Source organism: Rhinatrema bivittatum, chromosome 3 (assembly GCF_901001135.1).
Source record: "Rhinatrema bivittatum chromosome 3, aRhiBiv1.1, whole genome shotgun sequence".
NCBI classification, from domain to species: domain Eukaryota; kingdom Metazoa; phylum Chordata; class Amphibia; order Gymnophiona; family Rhinatrematidae; genus Rhinatrema; species Rhinatrema bivittatum.
Genome location: NC_042617.1, coordinates 585,388,152 through 585,413,554, shown reverse-complemented (window position 1 = coordinate 585,413,554; position 25,403 = coordinate 585,388,152). Strand labels below are relative to the sequence as shown.

Genomic DNA, 25,403 nt, shown 5'->3' with positions numbered 1-25,403 from the left:
GGCACTCTGGTGCCTTCCCCTTGCCTAAGAAGATTTGGAAATTGGTGAACTAGGAGTGGGACTTTCCAGAAGCCGGGCTGAAGGTCAGCAGGGCCATGGCTAAGCTGTACCTTCTGATGGAGGAGACCTTGGAGCTTCTGCAGGTACCTGAGGTAGATTGGGCAGTGTTGGCTGTTACCAAGAAGATACCCATCCTGGTGGTGGGGGCTGACGCTCTGAAGGATGTTCAGAGCTGCAAGTTGAAGATTCAATTGAAGCGAATGTTTGAAGTTTCCACTTTTCCAGGCCACGATATGTGGTAGCATGATGCAGAGGACCTGTTTGTACTGGGTGCAGAAGGCACAGGAGCAAGCCTCTTCAGGAGATGTCGGTTCGCTGCAGTCTGCATGCTTGGAGGCTGCAGTGGCTTATGTTGCAGACGCGCTTTATAATTTGGTGCGCACTGCGGATAGGAGTATGGTCTCTGCAGTAGCGGTGCACAGGCTTTTGTGGTTGTGAAATTGGTTGGCGGACATGTGGTCCAAGGCCCAGTTGTGTAATTTTCCCTTTAAATGGAAGCTCCTTTTTAGGGAGGATTTGGATCAGTTAATGAAGACTTTGGAAGAGTCCAAAGGGAACAGGTTGCCAGAGGATAGGAAAACCAGCAAGAAGGTTTTGCCGTCTCTGTACCATTTTCGGGAGTCACATAGATTCCACTCAGGCAAGTCTTCCTCTGGTGCAGGAGTGAAGAAGTCAGTGAAATGGCAGCAGTCCTTTCGTGGCTCCCGCAGATCTTCCAGGTATGTTGCTGGCCAAGGGCATCTCAATGAAGCCAGCATCGCTCATTCCTCCGTACTAGCAGTAGGGGGCAGATTGTCCAGCTTTTATGAAGAATGGGTCAAGATTACCTCAGACTGCTGGATTCTAGAGGTGGTGAGAGATGTCTACTTGCTAGACTTTTCTCACCTGATCAAGGCTTTTCTGGAGTCCCACGTCTCTCAAAGCAAGCGGGAGGCAGTGGAGCGGACTCTGCAGAGGCTGTTAAGCTTAAACACGATTGTTCCCGTCCCACAGGAGGAACAGGATCAAGGAAGGTACTCCATTTATTTTGTGGTTCCCAAGAAGGAAGGAACATTTCTGCATTTTCAAATGGAGACATTGCGAACTGTCATTGTGGCAGTCTGCAAAGGAGAGTTCTTGGTGTCGTTGGACCTGACGGAGGCATAGCTGCATATTCCCATTTGACAGGACCATCAGAAGATTCTTTGGTTCATGGTGTTGGTCCAAAGAAACAAACCGGAAACTGATCCAATATTGTAAGTCGCGACCAGAAGCAGAAGATCGGTAAAACACCAAGGATTCTTTATTAGCACAGACTGTCTTAAAAATCCCGACTCAGGCTGAGTTTCACTCATGTGAGCAGCTTCAGGGGCTATGATGGTAATGCAATTTTAAAGGCTGTCTCCTTATTGCAATCTTGTGCGTTTTCCTCAGACTAGACCAATTTACCAATTCACTGCAAGAAACCCTTCAGTTTTGGAATTCATGCTTCATTTCCATATCCAATCTCCTTGCTGATCTCTGCCTAATTCTCAATGCCAACAAAACTGAATTCCTCCTTATCACCCAAGATGGCAAGTACCAGCTCTCTAACACTCATCCAGTGGCACCACCTTCTCTATCTCCCCTGGTCAGAAACCTAGGAGTCACCATGGATAACCAACTGAATTTCAAAAGCTTTATCAGCAACACCGTGAAAGAATGCTTCTTCAAACTCCAAGTCTTAAAAAGACTTAGACCCTTACTTCACCCCCATGATTTCAGATCAGTTTTGCAAGCAATCATATTCTCAAAAATTGATTACTGCAATTCTCTTCTACTTGGTCTCCCAGCTATCTCCTTAAAACCTCTCCAAATGCTACAAAATGCCACAGCTAGGATTCTAACTAAAGCAAAAAAAAAAGGGACCACATCACTCCAATTTTAAAGAATCTCCATTGGCTCCCTATAAAATATAGAATCCTCTACAAATCTCTCTCAACCATCCACAAATCTATCTACAAAACCTCACACCTCAATCTCAGGATCCCAATGCAGCTGCATTCATCCTCCCGTCCGTTGAGATCTGTACAAAAAGGCTCTCTAAAAACCCCTCCAATCAAAATATCTTCAAACAAAAGAGCCTTCTCCACAGCGGGCCCTAACCAATGGAACTCTCTCACCCTTCAGACCTTAGGCTCGAACAATGCCCAATCACCTTCAAAAAAAGACTGAAGACCTGGCTCTTCACCCAAACATACACTGAGTTGGACTTTACTAACACTCTCCCACCCTGGACAATTCATTATGTCTCCCACTGCTTAATAATCCTAGAAACAATTTCAATTTCCTCCTGCCAACGATTGACCACTTGTTACATGATTGATCCTAATCTCTAGTATATTAGATTTCTGTTATTTAAAATGATGTATTTCATAATGTTATGTAATGTAATTTAATTATTTCCAAGTTCCTCATTTCCCTGTTCTCTGTAAGACACATGTGTTAAGTCATTGCAATGTTATATGTAAACCGAAGTGATTAGTAACATTGTTACCAGAACCTCGGTATATAAAAACGTTAAATAAATAAACTTGATCGTTATACCGGTGGTTGCCTAAATTCAGAACTCCTTAGATCTGCCAAACTCACAACATCATTGACATCCAATACAGGACACAGGAATAAAAGACGCTGACCAACTGGCCTTTTTACGTTGGTTTGTGCTAATAAAGAATCCTTAGTGTTCATGGTGTTGGGCCAGTACTTCCAGTTTCAAGCTCTTCCGTTCAGCTTGGCCACGGCACCATAAACCTTCATGAAAGTGATGGTGATGGTGGTAGTGGTGGCAGCCCTTCGACGAGAAGGGGTGTTTGTTCATCCATATCTGGATGATTAGTTCATGCATGCGAAGACTAAGGAGGAATTCGTGAGGTATAAGGACCCATGTCTATTATGGACTCCCATAATAGATGCGTCCTCTGCCTTGGAGCATCACACAATGTCCAAGGTTGCAGCAAGTATGCCAAGATGACCCCAAAAGAACGGAAGATCTGGCTCAACAAGATGAAATGCCTCTTTCGGTTGCAGAAGACCAATGCATTGGCATCAGAAGTATCGGCATCGAGAGACCTTGGAGCCTTACCGATGGACACAGAGCAATCGAATCAGCAGATCCATTGAGGACATGGACTACTAGGGACACCAGAGAGAGACCATTGTCTGATTCCTCCAAGTCGAGGAGATTGGATTCGTCACTCTCAACCTTGGCATCAGAGGAGGACTGATCCAAGTGTCGAGGTAAGCCGAAGAAGCATCGGATGGTCTCCCCTCAGAAGCATCTCCAGACAATTGAAGGAAGTTTCCACCAGAAGACCTCTTTCACAGGTTTTGTCTGTGTGATGCGGAGGCCGCCTCACTTCAGTTGCAGACTGAAGAGGATACCAGGCACAAAATGCTGGATATCCTCTGGTATGAGGAGCCTCTCAAGGAGATTGTGACACTCCCAGTGCACGAGATCCTTGTGGAGTTACTGATGAGGATGTGGGAACACTCCCTCACAGTACCTCCCATTAAAAGGAAAGTGGATGCTGTTTTTGTCCAGAAGGCTCTCTGATTGAACAAGTCAGCTAGTCCACCAGTCGATGGTCGTTGAATCCATTCTCAAGAAGGCCAAGCGCTCTCGGACTGATTCTTCAGTGCCACTGGGGAAGGCTGAGAGGGCGTTGGATGTTATGGGGAGAAAGGTGTTCCAGTGTGCTATGCTCATTGCCCACATAACCTACCAGCTCTACATGAGCCAGTACATGCGCGACATGCTGAAGCAAGTGTGAGAGGTTGCTGAGCAACTGCCTCAGGAGCAGCAAGATACCCTCCAGTCGCTGGTGCATAAGTCTGGATTGCGGAAAACACAAGGTCTGTTCAACCTACAATGTTTTCGAAACTGCATCAAGGGTATCTGTAGCAGGCCTCAGTGCCTGCAGGCTCGCATGGCTCCTGGCTTCTGATCTCAGACAGGAGATGCAGGAGCGACTTGCTGACATGTCATGTACAGGAGAGAATCTCTTCAGAAATGAGGTGAAGGACACGGTGGCCCAGATCTAGGACAACCATGCAACACTCCAATAGATCTCCATTGGCACTTAGGACCCATCCTCCTTAGCCAGGCGGCCATTGAGATTTGGGCTCAGGAAGTCCTTATGCCAGAAGAGGTATTATCCTCCACTCCCTCACTTCTATCAACCAAAGACCCATTGTAGCTGTCCCAGGCAACAGAGGGCCCTGAAGCCTCGGCCAGCACCTCGCTCAATTCCTGAGACTGGGTTTTAACTGGATCATAAGAATCATAGCCAATTTGCCCATACCTGGAATGATGGACTTTCTCCTAGTGGGGATTTTCCATCATTCGCAAGGGGCACAAATTAAACCTATTGAGTGCTCTGCCAAATTGCCCTCTGAGCCCATTCTGGGGCCCCAAAACACATCAGGAGGTACTAGTAACTGAGCTTTCCTCCCTCTTAACGGCTAGGGTGGTCGAGCCCATCCCACCAGGGCAAAGAGAGAGGGGATTTTACTCCCAGTACTTCTTGATACCAAAGAAAACGGGGACTTCGTCCTATCCTGGACCTAAGGGCCTCAAACAAGTTCATCAAAAGAAAAGTTCAAGATGGTTTCCCTGGGGACCCTGATCCTTTTCTTACAAAAAGGAGACTGGCTATGCTCCCTCGCTCTAAAGATGCCTACACTCGCATCAAGATCTTTCCAACTCACTGGCAGTATCTCCAATTCATGGTGGAAAACCAACACTTCCAATACCGTGTTCTGCCATTTAGGCTTGCAATAACCCTCGCATGCCTAGCCATGGTTATAGTGTGCCTTTGACAACTGGGAGCCCTGATTTCCTGTATCAGGATGATTTGCTTGTTAAGAGCACCTCTCGGGCAGGGGTCGAGTAGTCCATGTGCTCGACCATCCAGGTGCTGGAGTTACTAGGGTTCATTGTCAACTGCCCCAAGATCAATCTGTCTGTCACTACAATTAGACTTCATTGGAGCCTTGCTAGATACGGCTCAGGCCAAGGCCTTCCTGTCCTGGCAACGGGCCTTCAACCTGATGATTATCTTGGGAATTCAACAGAGCCAGCAGGCATCAGCGTGGCACATGTTGAGACTATTGGGCCACACGGCCACTATAGTACACATTGCTCCTTTGGGATGTCTGCACATGCAAAAAGCCCATTGGACCTTAAGGTCGCAGTGGCGATATGTCACCCAGGACTTCCAGGATCGTATCCAAGTCACACCGTTCCTCGGGCCTCTTTGTTCTAGTAGCAGGAAATCTCGAATCTGGAAAGGGGTGTCCTTCCAAAGTCTTCCCTCCCAAATTGTCCTTACCACAGATGTCTGCTCTGGGCTGGGGAACTCATGTAGCTGGACTCAACACCCAGGGGGTTATAATCAACCCAGGAATGACTCTGCCAAATCAATTTCCTGGAGCTCCAGGCAATCTGATACGGTAGGCTTTCAGAGATTGGCTGTCCAACAAAATTGTGCTGATACAGACCAATAACAAAATAGCAATGTGGTATGTCAACAAGCAGAGAGGTACAGGATCATCTCTCCTGTACCAGGAAGTGGTCCTGATATGGTTGTGGGCCTTCTCCCATGGGATGGTACTCAGGGCCATGTAGCTAGCCAGAACAGAGAATGTAACAGAGGATAGACTGAGTCATGCCTTCAGATCCCGTGAATGGTCTCTGGACAAGGGGTCACGAATTGGATCTTCCGCCTCTGGGGAAGCCCAGATGTGGAGCTTTTCGCAATGCACTGGAACAGGGTGGTTCCTCAGTTTTGTTCCCTGTAAAGGACATTTTATAGGAAGATTTTATAGTCTTTCAGCTTGCAGCCATTTTTAGTGTAGTCTAAAGTTTGTTAAACAAAACTTAATGTGATTGGGCAGATGCAGTCATCTCTTGTCATATTCTGTGTTTTCTTTTCTGATTTGGAGTATGTTCAATTTTCTTGATCGTAGATACATGTAAAACATTGTAATAATAATCTGTTTGGTGTTCTGACACTAATGTACAAGTTAAGTTTCCCTGTTTCTCTTTTAGGCAGTTTGTGCAGGAATACAGCACTATATATGATCACCAGGTTTACAGCACCTTGGATATACTGGCAGTCATGGATCAATCTCTGGTTGTGTCGCTGATTCCCCTCATCACTCAGTCTCTCAAGAACTCTGAGCACAAACAAGGTCTTGGCAGAAACACCATGCAAAGGTGCTTTATTGTCGCAAACAAATAATTTTTCTTTGGATGCAGGAAAACCTCAGACCAGAGGATCTTAACCTATTCCTCAGAATATCTTCAATGAATATGCCTGAGATATAATTGCATATACTACCTCCATCATATGTAGTTATATCTCATGCATGTACATTGTAGATATTCTGAAAACAAGGATGGTCAGGTAGTCCCAGAGAACCACTGTCCTAAGACAGCAGCACAGATAAACAGTATGACAGGAAAGTATCGGCTGCAGTTCTTATTGCATTGATTCCTAGCAAGTACTTGAAAAATGTGGAAGGGCTTCTCTGAACTATGTTGACAGCTTTGCTAAGACGATAAAACAGCTTTAGTGTAGAGTTTGTTACTGCACTGTTAATTCTTGCTTGTGAGCTGATGCAGATCCAGCTGCAGTGGTCTGTTATGAAACTTCTGAGAGTCCGTGTGAGGCTAAGGACGATATGTATTGGGAAAGCATATATAAAGGACAGACTTCATTAGTTTGAAATGAAAATGGCCATATAATAGACAGACATAATAATTCAAACTTAGAACTGAAACTACAGTGCTCACACTATGCAAAAATTGCTTTTTTCTTAGCGCCCAATCAGATGAATCCAGAACCAGTGAGTAATGCACCTCTACCAGCAGATGGAGATGGAACAAAGCTGACAGGGGTGTGTATGTGTGTGTGGACGCACAGCTGGGCGCACTCGCACGAACCAACGGTCCTGAAGAGGGCAGCCTAATGCGCAGGAAAAACGCCACTGCAGCCTACCATGTGGCGCACAGAGAAAAGCCTACGAGCGGGGCCTAGCCCAAAAAGGCTGCTCAACCACGTCCCTTAAACTCCCTTGGGGGCAGGAACAAACATCAGATTGGCACACTGAGCACAGAGACCAGAGGAAGCCCTACAAAAGGCCCTCATCTTTTTTTAAACCTTTACCCGAGTTCAGATCATCCCGGCTGAGCACAGAGTGTCTCCAGCTGTGGGGGAAGAGGGTATATACAGTTACCACTGTGCTTGGCTTCCTGCACCTGCTACCTTTCAGTTGTTTCAACAACTAAGACCATGCCAGCTGAAAAAAAAAAATAAATAAAAAAAATAAAAAAAATAAAAAAAATATATATATATATATATATATATATATATATTTTTTTTTTTTTATATATATATATATATATATATATATATATATTTTTTTTTTTTTTTTTTTTTTTTTTTTTTCAGCTGGCATGGTCTTAGTTGTTGAAACAACTGAAAGGTAGCAGGTGCAGGAAGCCAAGCACAGTGGTAACTGTATATACCCTCTTCCCCCACAGCTGGAGACACTCTGTGCTCAGCCGGGATGATCTGAACTCGGGTAAAGGTTTAAAAAAAGATGAGGGCCTTTTGTAGGGCTTCCTCTGGTCTCTGTGCTCAGTGTGCCAATCTGATGTTTGTTCCTGCCCCCAAGGGAGTTTAAGGGACGTGGTTGAGCAGCCTTTTTGGGCTAGGCCCCGCTCGTAGGCTTTTCTCTGTGCGCCACATGGTAGGCTGCAGTGGCGTTTTTCCTGCGCATTAGGCTGCCCTCTTCAGGACCGTTGGTTCGTGCGAGTGCGCCCAGCTGTGCGTCCACATTGTGTGCCTTAACTGGTTCATTGGCAGGGGAAGGTAGCTCAGTGGGCACTGTACATGTGCCTCCTGGTTTTGGCATGGACCCTTCTGCTTTTTCTTGGGTGGAATTTTTTCAAGGATTGCAATCCTTTCTTCAGGCGCAGTCCTCAGCCCCGACCAATCATGCCAGGACAGAGTTGCAAGAGATGATCTCCTGCACTCCTGGTGCTGCGGTTATGTGCCGAAATACACCTAGATCACCAGCCGATCTTCCCGATAGGGATCCGGATGGCACAGATGATGAAGCTGATCCTTACTCTTTGGACTGGAACCATATAGGACTATGTTGCGGTTCTTTCATAGAGATTAGTTACCGGCTCCGATTTTCTAGACATTAAAGTTGTTAGGAGTACCTAGGGGCGATTCCATGTCTGAGCCAAAGAAAAATCCCATTTTGGTTTCCTTGCGTAAAGCCTTTTAAAGGCGCTCTCTTGTTTGGGAGTAATTTGGAGAAAATGGCCAATAAATTGGGTGAGTCCCTGATTCCATGTTTGCCAGAGGATAAGACGACGCTACGCTCCTTTAGCATGAGAAGTTGTGCTAGGGGATCCAAGCATTTTCAACCTTACAGAGGAGCGGTCTTTCAGAGGAATTCACCTTTCAGTAGGTCTCCGTCCTTTCGGCCCAGATGGGGCACGGGCTCGGGTAGTGGAATCCCCTGAGCCTCCCAATGAAGGTGTGCCGCCCTACCCCCAAAAAACAGGAGATAGGGGGGTCGCCTCTCTCTTATCAGAGGTGGGTCGAAATCACGTCAGACCAGTGGGTCTTGGAGGTGATACAACATAAGAACATAAGAAAATGCCATACTGGGTCAGACCAAGGGTCCATCAAGCCCAGCATCCTGTTTCCAACAGTGGCCAATCCAGGCCATAAGAACCTGGCAATTACCCAAAAATGGATATGCACTGGAGTTTTGAAGGATTCCTCGAGACATGTTCATGGTGTCTCCTTGCAAGTCTCAGTCTGAGGGCTGTGGTTTCAGTGCCCACGTCTGAAATGACAGGCCGATATTCCGTTGATTTCATTGTCCCCAAGAAAGATGGTTCTTTTCATCCCATTCTGGTTCTCAGTCATTTGCGGGTGACTCATTTTTGCTTTGAGACATTGCGCTCAGTGTTAACGGCCGTGCAGGTGGAGTTTTTTATCTCCTTGGGTCTGTCCGAGGCATATATTCCCATCTGGCTAGAGCAATTTGCGGTTTTGGGTCATTTCAAGCGCTGCCTTTTGGTCTGGCCACGCACCCAGAACTTTTTCCAAGGTGTTGGTGGTGGTGGTGGCAGCAGAGTTGAGAGAGGATGAGATTCTGGTACACCCGTATTTGGACAACTGGCTGATTCAGGCCAAGTCTCTGGAAAAGAATCTTCTGGTGTTGCGCAAAGTGAGCTCCTTGTCACAGGAGTTCGTTTGGTGGTGAACCTGGCCAAGGGCAGTCTTCAGCCATCTCAGTCGCTAGAGTATCTTGATGTTCGGTTCAACACAAAGCAGGATAGGATGTTCCTCTGGAGGGTCGTATTCAGAAGTTGACTGTGCAGGTGAGTCTATTGATGAACAGAATACGCCTGACAGTGTGGTCCTATCTCCAGGTGCTCAGATTGATGGTGGCGAACCTGGAAGTTGTGCCGTGGGCAAGGGCGCACAGGCATCATCTTCAGCGCTCCCTGCTGTCTCGTTGGAACCCACAGTCTCAGGACTATTCGATTCAGCTTCACCTGCCGATGGAGGCCTGCACTCACCTGCAGTGGTGGTTGCAAGTGAAACATCTAAAAAAGGGGGTTTCCCTGAACCGGCTAGTATTCACAGATGTGAACATCCAGGGTTAGTGAGCTCACGGTCAGGAGCTGAGAGCACAAGGGCGCTGCAGTATAGAAGAATCTCTCTGGAGCATCAATCGGTTGGAAGCCCGAGCAGTCTGGTTGGCATGCTTACAGTACAGCAACAGGTTGCCGGGTCAAACAGTTCAGATAATGTCAGACAATGCAATGACAGTGGCCTACATCAATCGGCAGGGAGGAACCAAGAGACAGCAAGTCTTGCAGGAAATAAACCAACTTATGGAATGGCTGGAGGTGCATCTTCAGGAGATCTCAGCCTCACACGTTGCAGGAAAAGGCAATGTAAGAGCAGACTTTCTCAGCAGACAGAGTCTGGACCTAGGAGAATGGGTAGTGTCAGACGAGGCATTTCAGCTAATAGTGAATAGCCAGGGCTTACGTTTCTGGACCTGCTGACACATTCTCACAATGCGAAGTTCCTCGATTCTTCAGTCACAGAAGAGATCCAAAGTCATTGGGCATTGATGCTCTCATGCAGATCTGGCCGGAGGACAAGCTGCTGTATGCCTTTCCCCCGTGGCCCATGATGGGCAGAATGGTTCAGAGGGTCAAGGGTCACAGAGGGCTGGTGCTTCTGGTGGCACCGGAGTGGCCCAGGAGACCATTGTATATGGATCTGCGAAGGATTCTGGTAGACTCCCCCATCTGGTTTCCAGTGCACATGGATCTGTTGCGGCAACGGCCTGTTCTTCACGAAGATCAGACTCTATTTTGTCTTATGGTATGGCCCTTGAGAGGGCTTGCTTGCTGAAGTGTGGATATTCTACTGCAGTGATTGCCACCTTGCTATGAACAAGAGAGTTCTCCACTTCCTTAAGGTTTGGCGAGTGTTTGAGGCTTGGAGTGAAGATTGAGGAGTTCCTCCTCATTCGATTAAGATCCCACTCATTTTGGAATTTTTGCAGGATGGATTGAATAAAGGGTTGGCCTTAATTCGTTAAAGGTGCAGGTAGTGCTCTTGCCTGTTTCAGGGGCCAGGTGAATGGTGGATCCTTGTCTGCTTATCCAGATGTGGCCTGTTTTCTGAAAGGAGTGAAACATTGTCATTGTCCTTTGCAGTTACCGATGTCCTTGTGGACTCTTAATCTGGTTTTGGATTTCTTAGTGGGCCCAACATTTCGACCGATGCGTAACCTTTCCTTGCGGTTACTGACCTTGAAAACTGTGTTTCTTGTAGCGATTTGTTCGGCATGGAGAATATCTGAGCTGCAGGCCTTGTCTTGCCGGGAGCCGTTCCTTTGAGTGATTCCAGCGGCGATACAGCTGTGTATGTTCCTTCCTTTTTGCCAAAAGTGGTCTCAGACTGATTCAAGTGAAAATCTATTTCCCTTCCTTCTCTGGACAGGGAAAGAGATGTGGAGGAATATCGCCTGTTGTGAGCCTTGGATGTTAAGAGACATATCGTGAGGTATCTGGAGGTTTCTAGAAGTCTCAGGAAGATGGATCGCCTGTTTGTCCTCCACTATGGTAGTAAGCAGGGCGAGCTGGCTTTGCGGGCTACAATAGCTCGCTGGATTAAGGAGGTAGTCATGGCGCGTACATGGATGCTGAACAGCTGTTGCCTAGTTAGGTTAGGACTCATTCCACTAGGACTCAGGCAGTGTCATGGACGGAAGTTAGATTGTTGTCTCCCATCATTTGCTGAGCTGCGACGTGGTCCTCCTTACACATCTTTTCCAGGTATTATTGTCTGGGTGTGCAGGTCCGGGATGACGTAGCCTTCGCACTTGCGATTTTGACTGGACCGCAGGCAGCCCCTCGCCCTATTCGGGAGTAGTTTGGGGACATCCCACTGGTTCTGGATTCGTCTGTCTGGACGCTAAGAAATGAGAAATTACTACTTACCTGATAATTTCCTTTTCTTTAGGACAGACAGATGAATCCAGTTTCCCGTCCTTGGCTGCCAAATGATTGTGCTATGGTCCTCCTGCGTGGCTACATGATCCAGGGGTTACTGGTGTTAATACATTCTCTGGGTGAGCTCAGTGTTTCCTTTTGGCTGAGTACTGGAATGGTAACTGTTATTAATAAGTTTTTGTTAGTCTGCCCACAGTTGGCTTTTGTAGAGATTACTGGGAGGCTGATGTCACTGCAGGGGTATGAATACTGTGATGTCAGCTTTTCTCAGTCTCCATCTGCTGATAGAGGTGCATAAAATGGTTCTGGATTCATCTGTCCTATAGAAAAGGAAATTATCAGGTAATTAGTAATTTATCAATTTAATAGCAAATAAAAATGTGGATATTATTATTATTTGGCATTTTTATATACCGATATTCTTGTAACAAGTTACAAATCACCTCGGTTTACATTCAAACAATAATCTTTGCACAAGGATGCATTACATTGAACAGGGAGAGCAAAACTTGGAGCCAAACAAACAGGGAAAAACAATTGGATAACTTGGTAAGAGTATTACAGCTGAAGAACATTTGATGGTATATCACTCCTCAGAGCGGCTTGCTGATGATGTAGTTCAACTAACAAAGCTGCCTGATCTGAACCCGAATGGTCACCCGATATCTATTAAATTCGGAGGAGGTAATGGAGAGGAAAGCCAAAAGTATAACAGATTATCTTAACTCTGTTTAGAAGAGATCAGAGCAAATGTTTGAGCAATTGGCTGAGTTTTGGGCTTATGGCTATTTACTGACTTTATTTTTTAATATGGCACAATCGAATGCAGCTCAGTTTTCTCGTTTTTATGCAGAAGTACTGTGGCAGAATTAATAAACAAGAATGCTTATTTTCTTCCACAGAGATGCTTACAGAAGACTGTTATCTCACCTGGGAGAATCTGGCCAGTCTGAGATTCTGAAGCTGGAGAGTGAGAGAAGTTAGAGAAGGCTCTTCTAGTCTCTATTTTATAAATCCTCTCTCAAGCTGAGCATCACGCTCTAAACCTTAATAGAATTCTCTGTCAGGTGGAGAGCTTAATGATGAAAGCAACCTTCAGACACTAGAAAATCAACTGTAAAAGGTTTTATACTATGTATATTTTACTGGGGCGAAAGGAAAGGGGGTCGCAAAAACCCATTTCATAGTTAAGAGATGTGCTTGATCATTGTAATTATGAACTGTCTGAGAAAGTTCAGTTTTGCAGACATCCGATTTTAAACTTGTTAGTAAATATATAATCCATGTTGAAGAATTGTGCATGTTCACAAAACCTAGCTATTTATTTAGAAGCAAACTTTGTAGATGAATTGGTGAACATGCTTTTCATTGTGCAAAAGAATATATTTAAGAAGAATTTCTAGAATATTTTATTGAGCAGGGTGTATTACTGGAGCTTAAGAGAAATGCATGTTGAACACGTCTAAGATAACAAATATTCTTGAAGTTTTAGTAAAAAATAAATAAACCTCAGATGTGATGCACAAAATTACTAGTGTTGAGTGCTAGAGGATGTCTCACAGCATATTAACAAAAGAAAGTGGAAGGATAGTCATTACTGGTATCTTCTCATGTGTTTCAAAAGTTCTAACAAAGTTACTTTCTTAAATGTTCTGGACCATATCTGTCATGTGCCTGCCAATCTTCTAAACTTAGAATACCCTTTAGAAGAATTACCCATAAAAACTGTGACCTTCTAGTTTGTGATAGACTAGGGAAGTTTTTGATGGATATTGACCCTCTCCTGGTTGTATTTTTTGTTTTATACTTGTTTGATTAAGAGACTACTACAAGGTTTTTACAACTGCAAAGACGAGATGGCAGTACATGATACACTCACAAAATAATTTAACTCTACCTTGTGGACCAAAAATGGAGACTGCCTTATTCAAAACATTTTCTACAAGTTTCTTTAATAAATTTTTATCCTTGCTATGTTACACATATTAAAAAAAACCCTTATGAATATAATTGGTACCATAAATATACACTTGTCATCCTTTTTTTTAGTTCACTTATCTTTTGACAAATGCGTACAGACTTAGAGAAATGCATAGACCAGTGTTAGTCTTTTATTTTATTTATTTAGTTATTTTATATACCGTCGTACCAAGCGAAGATCACAATGGTTTACAAAAGTAACATTCATCTTTTAGGTCATTACAAACTTTGATGTAACACATTTAGGTATAACACATACTTTGGTAAAACATATTTTGGTATGTCACATACTTTGGTAAGATACATATTTAGGATACATAATTTGTCATATACTTTGGAATAACACAGAGGGAGTCATGAATCTAGGGTGATGTTTTCATATGTCTCAACTGAGGAGGTGGGGCATAAGAACATAAGAAATTGCCATGCTGGGTCAGACCAAGGGTCCATCAAGCCCAGCATCCTGCTTCCAACAGAGGCCAAACCTGGCAATTACCCAAACATCAAGAAGATCCCATGCTACTGATGCAATTAATAGCAGTGGCTATCCCCTAAGTAAACTTGATTAATAGGAATTAATGGACTTCTCCTTCAAGAACTTATCCAAACCTTTTTTGAACCCAGCTACACTAACTGCACTAACCACATCCTCTGGCAACAAATTCCAGAGCTTAATTGTGCATTGAGTGAAAGAATTTTTTCCGATTAGTCTTAAATGTGCCACATGCTAACTTCATGGAATGCCCCCTAGTCCTTCTATTATACGAAAGTGTAAATAACTGATTCACATCTACTCGTTCAAGACCTCTCATGATCTTAAAGACCTTTAGGGATAGGGATTCTGTTTAATAATTTACATAATCGTAAGGGAATTTTTATAATGTACTTTCTTTCATTCTAGAGATTGTCTTTTAAGGAACCAGCAGGTTTACTGGTACTCATGTTCAATAAGAATTGGCCAAAAACACAAAATTCAGTCTTGTATGTCATAGAGAATGTTTGTAGAACCCAGACCAACACTAGCCTCTTTTCCCTCATTTCAGGATAATCAGGTCCTATTGAATAAACATCTGGCAAAATAATGATATAATTTAATTTATGTACTTATATTTTGCTTTTCAAGGGGACACTTACTAAACAGAATTAAGATTGCAGATATTTATTTTTCTATTACATTAAAATCCAATATTAATGAGCAAAATGCAAATAACTTATAAAATCAGAGATGTGTTTGTATAAATCTAGTCTAAATTCACCGAGAACCAGATATAAAAAGTTTTCATGCCCATCTTCACAATCTCCTATAAAAGGATCAAAATAAAAATCTTTCCTGAGGGGGGGCGCTGTTCGCGTCTGATGCGTGGAGACGTGTGAGAACTCGGCTCCATCTCCCCACCCACTAAAAGACCCGAGGAAACGCTCGCATTGGTGCCAAACTTGGTGAAACTGCTCCCAAACGTGAGTGGAGGCTTTTCTTCTTACTTGCGCCATGACCACGAAGAGAAAAACAGCGGATTTAAGGCAGTTCTATGAGAAGCTGCCGCTGGAGACTGGCCAAGATGGCGCCGAGGCCACAGGCCTCACGGCGCGAGCACCAGGAGACATGCAGGTGCCGATGGAAGAACTAACTCCTGCGGATAGCTCTGACCCCGGCACTCTTAACCCGCGATGAAGCCCGCACATGGTTTATTGAATTAAGGGCAGACCTTAAGCAGCATGGGAGGAAATCATGGCGTCAGTAGCTGACCTAAAGGAAGATATTGCAGCTTTAGGTAACAGAGTGGATGACGCTGAAAATCGCATAGATGGGCATTGAGACTCCATTAATTCCCTTATCTCGCAACAATCTTCTTTCTCCTCCACTATCATGGAATTGCAAACAAAGGTAGAAGACCTTGAAAATAGAAGCAGGTGCAATAACTTGAGGATCCGTTGAGTGCCAGAGACCCCGGAGAATGCTGCGGTGGGTGACACAGCGGCTCAAATTTGTAATTTTATTTTGCTCCAGAGCACTGAGGGTGATCAGGCGCCTACCCTGGTACCGACTGAAATCAAATTCAAGAGAGCGCATCGTGCGCTTGGCTCCAGGCAGGACCAACGGCCTAGGGATATCGTGTGTTGTGCTTTTCCAGTTCCCCTATTAAAGAACAGATATACTCTATCTCACGGCGGCTGAAGGAAATTCACTGGAATAATCACAATATCTCCATATACCAGGATCTCTCACCAGTCACCTTAAAGAAACAATATGAGCTCCATGAAGTCACAGCCCAATTGAGGGAACGGACTATCAAATACAGATCACATATCCCTTTGGGCTCACTTTCCAGAGCCAGGGCATTGGCTACAAAATCACTTCACTTGAAGATACGATTGAGGCCTTCGCTAAAGCTCAACTTCCAATCAAGTTTCAGCATGCCAGCACATCGCAGCACCAACAAAAACCAGATACGGCGCCTCGGTGGCAGAGGGCAGACAAGGGAGGAAAGAGGTTTAGCCGCCAGCCTGATGTTAGCTGTGCAATGGCACAAGACCATGGTTGAACATTTGCACTGACCAGGTTTAGTCTAATAACTCTGGGCGCACACTTTTGTCTTCATGGTGGGCACACGTGATCGACTTTACTAGCGATCCCTGGTTGGGCCCTTACATGCTAGGCTGAATTTTAAATTGCTTCACCTGCATGAGTTTGGGGGGCATCATCAAGTTTGTCTATCAAGTTTGGTTTTTGATAATCGTAGCGAATGGTTTTCTTATTTGGGGTGGGGAAATCTGTCTGGAATAGCACGCTCCATATGCGTAGCAGCAGATCTCCAGAGGAGCAGTATCCCATGATGGCTTATAGGGATACTAATGGACTAATTTGGGGTGGTACTGGAGCTCATGCCCTTTCGAGTTGTCACTTGTATTTCTTTTTGGGGGTAGCAGCTCTCTTTCCAGGGGGAGAAGTGGATAGGTGCGTCGGTTGCTGTTCCGGTGGGCGGGTAAATCAGGCTTTGGATGGGAGCCAGGCACGCAGTGGGATGGATGGGCCTACTAGTTGATGGGATAAATGGCGACAAACTTATTATCACTCAATGTCAAAGGGCTTAATACTCCGTGGAAGCGCTCACTCCTGCAGAGGGAATTGCAACATCAGCAGGCTCGAATAGTATTTATTCAGGAAATGCATGTGCGAAGGCATCATGAACGGCTTCTGCATTTCTCCCAATACCCCATCACGCACTGGGCAGCTAGTACCAAATCTGCTAAATATGCGGGGGTGGGTATCATGTTCGCTTCTACCTTTATACATGAAGAACTCTCACATGTTCGGGATACCCAGGGTCGGTATATATTGGTAAAAATTAGAGTGGGAAAGCACATATTTACGTTGCTCAATGTATACTTCCCCAATCTGCACAGGACACAATTCGTATCCACTCTCCATGATCTTCTGCAGCACCATCTCGAGGGGGACCTTATAATTGGAGGGGATTTTAATTTTGTACAGGATCCAGTCCTAGATTCCAGCTCGGGGAAGATTTCTGATTCTCAAACTTGCAGAAGGTGGCACACATTTTTAGAGGACTGGAGTTTAATTGATATCTGGAGGGATAGATATCCTTCCTCTCGCTCCTACACCACCTTCTCTAACCCACATGGCACTTATACCAGGATCGATTATTTTTTCCTTTCTAAATCCATACAAAATTTAGTTTCAAAAAAGGATATCGACAACATAACGTGGGCAGATCACGCCCCTATTTGGCTGTCCTGTTGTTTTAAAGATACAGATAAGGGGTTCCGGCCATAGCACCTTAATGATAGTTTGCTTAAAGATGCCGCCTTTGTCGGCCAGGTAGAGACCTTATTGCAAAACAATTTTAAGGAAAATCAGATGGCCGATATGTCTTCCCTGATAATATGGGAGTGCTCTAAGGCGGTTGCACGGGGTGCTTGTATAGCACGCGCGGCACATTACAATAAAGAGCGGAAGAGTAAGTGACAAGCCTGGCTGACGGAACTGTCTGCCCTAACCCAGACCCATAGCCGTACTCAATCGGGAGTGGCTTACCAACAAATTCTGAGGGTTAAGGATCACCTACGGTCCCTAGATGATACTGCTATCAGTCAGCAACTTATGATACTGAAACAGTTTTTTGAGGGGGGAAATAAGGCAGGAAAATATCTAGCTCGACAACTTAAAGCAGTGCAGGCTCAAACAGTGGTGTCTAAAATTCAGAACACTCAGGGTCAGACAGTTACTTCGTCTGAGGACATCCATAAATCTTTTACTGAATTCTTTTCTACTCTATATACTAAGGACTCTTCCATTAGCAGGAGGCAATTGAGAAATTCTTGAGATAGGTGACTCTCCCAACATTAACTGAGATGCAGAAGACATGCCTGGATAAGCCTATAGAATCAAGTGAAGTGTTGGCTGCCATTAAGCAACTTAAGGCTGGGAAGATGCTCGGGCTTGATGGGTTTACTGGCACCTATTACCGGAAATTTGCTACATTTCTAGTGGACCCACTAACAGAGGCCTTCAACTCCTTGCTAGAGGGCACCTCTTTCACTAATGAATCTAACACGGCTGGCTTTACCGTTTTGGCCAAACCTGGTAGAGATCCTTCTAAATGTGGCTCCTACCGCCCAATTTCATTAATAAATATAGATCTGAAAATCCTAGCCAGAGTGTTGGCAGCTAGGCTTAACGGGGTCCTTCCTGGGTTGGTCCATAATGATCAGGTGGGATTTGTGCCAGGCAGGTTGGCTGCTGATAATGTTCGGAGAATTGCTGACATTTGTCGATCTATTACACCAGAAACAAATACCAGCGGTACTCCTTGCCCTGGACGCTGAAAAGGCGTTTGATCTCGTTCATTGGGAGTTCCTTTTCAAGACGCTGGAAGCCATGGGTTTTGGAGAAACTTTTACGCTTTGGTTACGAAAACTGTATGAGCATCCACTAGCCAGGGTAAAAGTTAATGGTGGTTATGGGCCCCCTTTTACAATACAGAGGGGCAAGACAGGGCTGTCCATTATCACCTCTCTTATTTGCCCTTTTTTTTAGAACTCTTCGCTATTAGGGTCCAAGGGGCCGTGGATATCAAGGGCATTAAGGGGGGGGCACTGTTCACTCAAAAATTTCCCTTTTTGCTGATTGTCATGATGTCCCTCACAGACCCTCAGACATCTTTAAAGGGCGTAATGGAAGAGTTGAGTGGCTTCTCGGCAGTTTCTGGTATGAGTCAATTATGACAAGTCGGAACTTCTCAATTTAACCTTATCACCTGCTGAAGTTCAGGACCTTAGACATCGATTCCCCTTTTCGTGGGCCTCCTTTTTCCCTTAAATACCTGGGCGTCAAGATTGGGCCTCATATTAATCAATTGTTTGACCTAAACTACAAGCCCCTTGTGACCAAGCTGCAGGATAACCTGAGATTGTGGGAACGCCATACGCATTCATGGCTAGGGAGATTGGCCATAGTTAAGATGAATATCCTTCCTCGTTTTTTGTATTTTTTTACTACTATTCCTATTAGCATTCCTACTGCCTTTCTTAAGAAATGGCAGCAAATCATTTGTAGTTTCATATGGAGAAAGAGACCGCCTCGTGTTGCTAGGGCTACCCTATACTTACCCAAGGCTAGGGGGGGGATTGCAATTGCCCAATCTGGCCTGGTATTATTATGCTGCTCAGCTTCGTGCCTTAGTGGCGTTCCACGGCACTTGAGATGTACCACAATGGGTTCGATTCGAACAGGGGTTGCTGGGCAATTTCCCCATTTCTGCAATGCCATGGCAACCTAGTTCATCCTGGAGTACTTTTATATTCTTTCCATATGCATTACGTATCACAATGCATGTATGGCACCGCTGGAGAAATGGGTTGGTGGGCACGGAATGCTATTCTTTGATGTCTCATTTGTTCACTAATATAGTGTTGCCCATCTCTGATTGCTCTCTGACTACTAAATGCTGGTTAGCAGCTGGAATTCAGCGGCTGGGTCATGTTATTCAACAGGGAACGCTGTTAACTAGGGAACAACTTAGTGCAATGCACTCGGGTGGAGCTATCTATTTTTTTTCTGTATGCCCGGGTTTCTTCCTTTCTACATAAGGGCCTGAGGTTGCGAAACATGAGACTCACAAACACCCTATTTGAAACTTTATGCCAACACGCTTCATCTATCAGGGGTATAATCTCTAAAATGTACGCAATGTTCAATGGTAAATTGGCTGGTGTGCATAAATGCAGGGAACTCTGGGAATTGGACTTTCAGGCACCCTTGGCAGATGGCGACTGGGACCTTATTTACACTATGGCCAGTAAGTGCTCTATATCAGCCGGGCTTCAAGAAAACTGCTACAAAATGCTGGCATTACACCCCAGTAACGCTTCACAGGTTTTTCTCACATTTATCTGACCTATGTTGGTGGGGTTGTGGTGAGCGAGGCACTTATTACCATATTTGGTGAACTTGCCCTTATATTCAAAGCTTTTGGCATTTAGTGTTTCAGTGGATCGAGCAGTTGCTCCATTTTCCTTTTGATGCAAAGCCTTGGCATGTGTTACTGGGTCTCCCCATGAACAAATACACCATACACGCACAGAAATTGGTTTTGCAAGTTTTTATTGCTGCAAGGACAGAGATAGCGTTACACTGGAAACAAGTGAAAGTACCAAATTTAGCCGAGGTGCAACACCGGTTATTCTCCTATTACCAGTTAGGGAGACTCACTGCTATACATTTGAGTCGGCTGCCGTCTTTCCGGGTCATATGGGAACCCTTCCAGACATGGTTAGATGCGCAGAACTACCACTGCAGACCTTAGCCACTAAGGATGCACCCGCCTGTGAATATCTGATCCACAGTGGTCTTACTTATTAAGCTACGATGACATATCTCTCTCTCGCCTTGTAGTACATCTGCAATGCATCCTTGTCATCGCTGTTACTTCCCCAAATGATATTGTTTTCTATTATGTTTATATGCACTAATTCTGTATCTTGGGATCAGGGCTCCAGTCGGGGAGGAGTGGGGGTGGTTCTGTACAGCTCTGTTATGATGTGTTATGTTCTTACTCTGATCTATAATTTGTATATATCTTTTTTTCTAAATAGAGTAACACCATTCTGGAATGGTTAATTTCTACTGCTTTTGATATTGTTGCTGCACAATTGGCTGTGACCGGTCATTGCTTTCTGTATTGTCTTTTTTCTTGGTTTGCCAATAAAAAAACATTACAAACAAAAAAAAAAAAAATAAATAAAAATCTTTCCCTGTACGTACCAGGATCAGTCCAGACTGCTGGGTTATGCCTCCCGTCCAGCAGATGGAGTCAGAGAGAAACTGAAAAGGCACCACTCATATACCCTGGTGCGCCCCCTGCGATCCTTCAGTATATCTCTGACTCCAGCAGATGAGAGAGCATAACCTGCGGTCCTGATCTCCTGTAAATTGGGAGGGGGTTTTCCCTATCAGGTTTGACTTACGATTTTCTGAGGAATCCTGTGACTGGATCAATTTAATTACAGGCCTAGTTTAACACTGTTATTTTCTGAGGAATCCTGTGACTGGATCAATTTAATTACAGGCCTAGTTTAACACTGTTATTTTCTGAGGAATCCTGTGACTGGATCAATTTAATTACAGGCCTAGTTTAACACTGTTATTTTCTGAGGAATCCTGTGACTGGATCAATTTAATTACAGGCCTAGTTTAACACTGTTATTTTCTGAGGAATCCTGTGACTGGATCAATTTAATTACAGGCCTAGTTTAACACTGTTATTTTCTGAGGAATCCTGTGACTGGATCAATTTAATTACAGGCCTAGTTTAACACTGTTATTTTCTGAGGAATCCTGTGACTGGATCAATTTAATTACAGGCCTAGTTTAACACTGTTATTTTCTGAGGAATCCTGTGACTGGATCAATTTAATTACAGGCCTAGTTTAACACTGTTATTTTCTGAGGAATCCTGTGACTGGATCAATTTAATTACAGGCCTAGTTTAACACTGTTATTTTCTGAGGAATCCTGTGACTGGATCAATTTAATTACAGGCCTAGTTTAACACTGTTAATAGGAGCAGTAGCAGGCAAGGCAGGGCACTGCCCTACAGCCTTTTCCCGGAGTTTCTCTCTGCCCTGCCCAGTGAGAGGAGGGGAGAATTAATCGGTGGGCCGGTCACTCTCCCTCTCCGCCTCCTGAGAAGTTTAATTCCTCGGAGAAGTTAGTCAGATGGGTATGCTACACCCTCTGCAGGCTCCATTGTATAATTGAATTGTGAGGTTTTTCATAGCTGCCGGTAGCAGCGCTATACACGTTTCAAAAAAAAAACAAAAAACGAGGTAATTTCTTTTTACTCTGCCTGCCTTACTCACTGTGGTCTCCGGAAGGGGTGGCTTGTCACCCGGCCCCTTTTCGCGCCGTTTTTTCTTCTTAAAAAAAAAAAAAATGCCCAGAGGGTCAGTTTGTACTGCAGGTGGGGAGCCGGGCTGCCGGCTCTCCCGCGAGGGCCTTTGCTCCCGGTGCCTTCCCGGGGGTGAGGGCTCCTCGCGGGGGCCAGCCGTGGCCGGGAGCTCTCCCTCACCGCGACTTGGGGCTCGGGCAGCGTCGGGCAAAACGCGGCAGTCCTCGCTGCCGGTATGAGGGAAAATTCGGCGGCCATTTTAGAAGTGCCTGATTGCGATGCCGTTTCGTCGGAGGAGGGAGAGGACCTCCCACTGCTGTCCCTACCGGACCTTAGCCCCCTCAGACCCCGCGGTTTATCGGGGCTTCTAGATTTGCCACCTATGGGAGCCAAGGGAGGTTCTTTAAAAAGACCTCATCCATTTACCTCACAATTTGTTCTTTTGCTCCATAAGGCCTATATGGAGGCCGAAGCTGAATGGGAGCAGGGTGCTCCTGCCCCAGATAAATGTGGCAAAATTTCTACTAACTTGGGAGGGGATCCAAATCCAGACCCTCCTCCTCCTCCTAAACCTTTATGGCATATAGCTCCGGACCCTATTTCACCGGACCCACCCGTTCCGGATTCTGGTACGGAGGTGGGGGGTACGGACCCAGCTGACCCAGTTGAAGGCGACGATCCTCTCATTCTTCGGTTATTTCATAAAGAAGAATTAGATCCCTTGATCATTCATGTTCTTCAAGAACTAAGAATTCCGGTACCCCAGATTGAAACGAATTCCCAGCCAGGGGATTTTGAGTTAGACGGGCTTGCACACCCTCACATGCTTTTCCTTTTCACAATAAACTGTTTCAGCTTGTATCCAAGGAATGGGATAATCCGGAGGCTACTCTGAGTCAGCCGCGCTATGGATAAGCTTTACCCACTCCCTGCTGATTCTTTGGAGCTCCTTAGGGTGCCAAAGGTGGATTCGGCGGTCACTGCCATGGCAAAACATACCACCATCCCCGTAACTGGGGGTACGGCCCTTAAGGATCTTCAAGATCGGAAGTTGGAGATGTTGCTTAAGCGAATCTTTGAGGTTTCAGCATTGGGAGTACGGGCGGCCGTTTGCAGTTGTATGGTACAAAGGGCTACCCTTCGCTGGGTACAACAGATGTTGACATCTCAGGATCTGCCTCCGGGGGAAGCTGAGCAAGCAAACCGCATAGAATCCGCGGTGGCCTACGCCGCGGATGCCTTCTATGATCTCCTCCGCACTTCGGCACGGTCTATGTCTTCAGCAGTGTCCGCACGGCGGTTACTCTGGCTGCGTCACTGGGCAGCAGACTCTTCCTCCAAGGCCCAACTCGGTTCCTTTCCTTTTCGGGGCAAACTATTATTTGGCACTGAGTTAGAAGACCTTATTCGATCTTTGGGGGAGAATAAGGTGTTCAAGTTGCCAGAGGACAAGCCGAGATTTTTTCGTACTTCGGGTAACTTTCACGGGCGATTTCGCGGGCAGCGCCGTTTTCGATCGAGGGAGGGGTTCCTCTTACGCTTCAAGACAGCCGTCTACGCGTTCCCAAGCATGGACTCCTTCCTTTCGTGGTAGAAGGCCAGCCCGCGCAGGGGCGTCTCATACCTTCGCCACCTCTAAGGCGGCTCAATGAAGGGACGCAGGTCCATTCCTCCGTCCCGGAGGTCGGAGGACAACTCTCTTACTTTCGGGAGGAATGGGCCGCAATTACCACCGACCAATGGGTCCTCGACATTATAACTCACGGATACGCCTTAGATTTTGCACGGCCCCTGCGCGATTTGTTCCTTATCTCTCCCAGCGGTTCTCTGGTAAAACAACAGCGGATTGCTCAAACCCTGCAGCGGTTGCAGGCGATGGGAGCCATAGTGCCAGTACCGCCCGCCGAACAACGCACAGGCCGTTATTCCATCTATTTCATCGTTCCCAAAAAGGAGGGCACATTCCGCCCTATTCTGGATCTCAAGCGGGTCAACAAGGCATTGCGCATTCCGTGGTTTCGGATGGAAACCCTGCGCTCAGTCATCGCTGCGCTCCACAAAGGAGAGTATTTGGCTTCCTTAGATCTCACAGAGGCTTACTTGCACATAGGAATACAAGAGTTCCATCAACGATTTCTCCGCTTTATGGTCCTGGGATCTCATTTCCAGTTCTGTGCCCTTCCGTTCGGACTGGCGACCGCTCCGAGAGTATTCACCAAGGTAATGGTGGTGGTGGCAGCGAGCCTCCGGAGGGACGGAGTATTGGTCCACCCGTATTTGGACGACTGGCTCATTCGGGCAAAATCGCGTCGTCTCTGCGAGGTCGCAATTCAGACAGTACTCCACCGACTACACTCCTTGGGTTGGGTAGTCAATTATCCCAAGAGCCAACTGATTCCCTCCCAGAGTTTGGAATTTCTGGGCGCCTCGTTCGATACAAGAGTGGGAAAAGTTTTCCTGCCGCAGGCAAGGATGGAGCGTCTGATGGCGCACGTTCGTCGTCTCCTAGCCCTTCCCTTGCCAGTGGTATGGGATTATTTACAGGTTCTTGGTTATATGGCGTCCACCCTGGATTTGGTTCCGTGGTCTTTTGCGCATATGCGGCCGCTACAGAGGGTGCTTCTGTCGCGTTGGGATCCCAAATCAGAGGAGTTTCAGATATCTTTGCCACTCCTACACCCAGCAAGGACCAGTCTGCAATGGTGGTTGGATCCGGTCCACTTGCTCCAAGGCATCGATTTGGAACCACCCCAATGGATCATTGTCACGACCGATGCCAGTCTGACGGGGTGGGGAGCAGTCTGTCAGTCTCAATCCGCTCAGGGACGTTGGACGCTTTCTCAGGCCAAGTGGTCTATCAATCGTTTGGAAACCAGGGCGGTTCGCCTAGCGTTACAGCACTTCCTGCCTTTGATTCGGAACAGAGCGGTTCGGGTTTTGTCCGACAATGCAACCACGGTGGCGTATATAAATCGGCAAGGCGGTACAAGGAGTCTTCCGGTAGCAACCGAAGCCAGCCCAACTGATGGATTGGGCAGAGGAGCACCTGTCTCGGATTGCTGCGTCGCACATCGCCGGAGTCGACAACATTCAAGCAGACTATCTCAGCCGGCAGCGATTAGATCCGGGAGAGTGGGAACTATCTCCCGAGGCACTCAGACTCATCTGTCACCGGTGGGGGACCCCCCGGTTGGACCTCATGGCGACTCGTTCGAATGCCAAGGCGGTTCGCTTCTTCAGTCGCAGAAGGGAACACGGGTCGGAAGGCGTGGACGCGCTAGTTCTTCCCTGGCCCGCGCAAGTTCTTCTGTACGTGTTTCCACCGTGGCCATTGGTGGGAAAAATATTGCGTCGGATCGAAT

At 45.9% G+C, this 25,403-nt stretch overlaps 1 protein-coding gene across 3 annotated transcripts in view; it reads left to right on the top strand.

Annotated features, from left to right (window-relative positions):
• MMS22L (MMS22 like, DNA repair protein) overlaps nt 1-25,403 on the top strand; it is a 172,796-nt gene that overhangs the window by 142,353 nt on the left and 5,040 nt on the right. Inside the window, exons 24-25 of one of the 3 annotated variants that reach the window (XR_003855772.1) lie at nt 6,131-6,298; nt 12,553-12,773. Coding sequence is in view for 2 of the 3 variants with exons in the window: in XM_029596676.1 (XP_029452536.1) it covers nt 6,131-6,298; nt 12,553-12,634 (250 nt within the window). In the remaining variant the exon portion in view is untranslated. Of the gene's footprint in view, nt 1-6,130; nt 6,299-12,552; nt 13,876-25,403 lie in introns of those variants that run through there. The other 2 variants (XM_029596676.1, XM_029596675.1) reach the window with 2 other exon arrangements.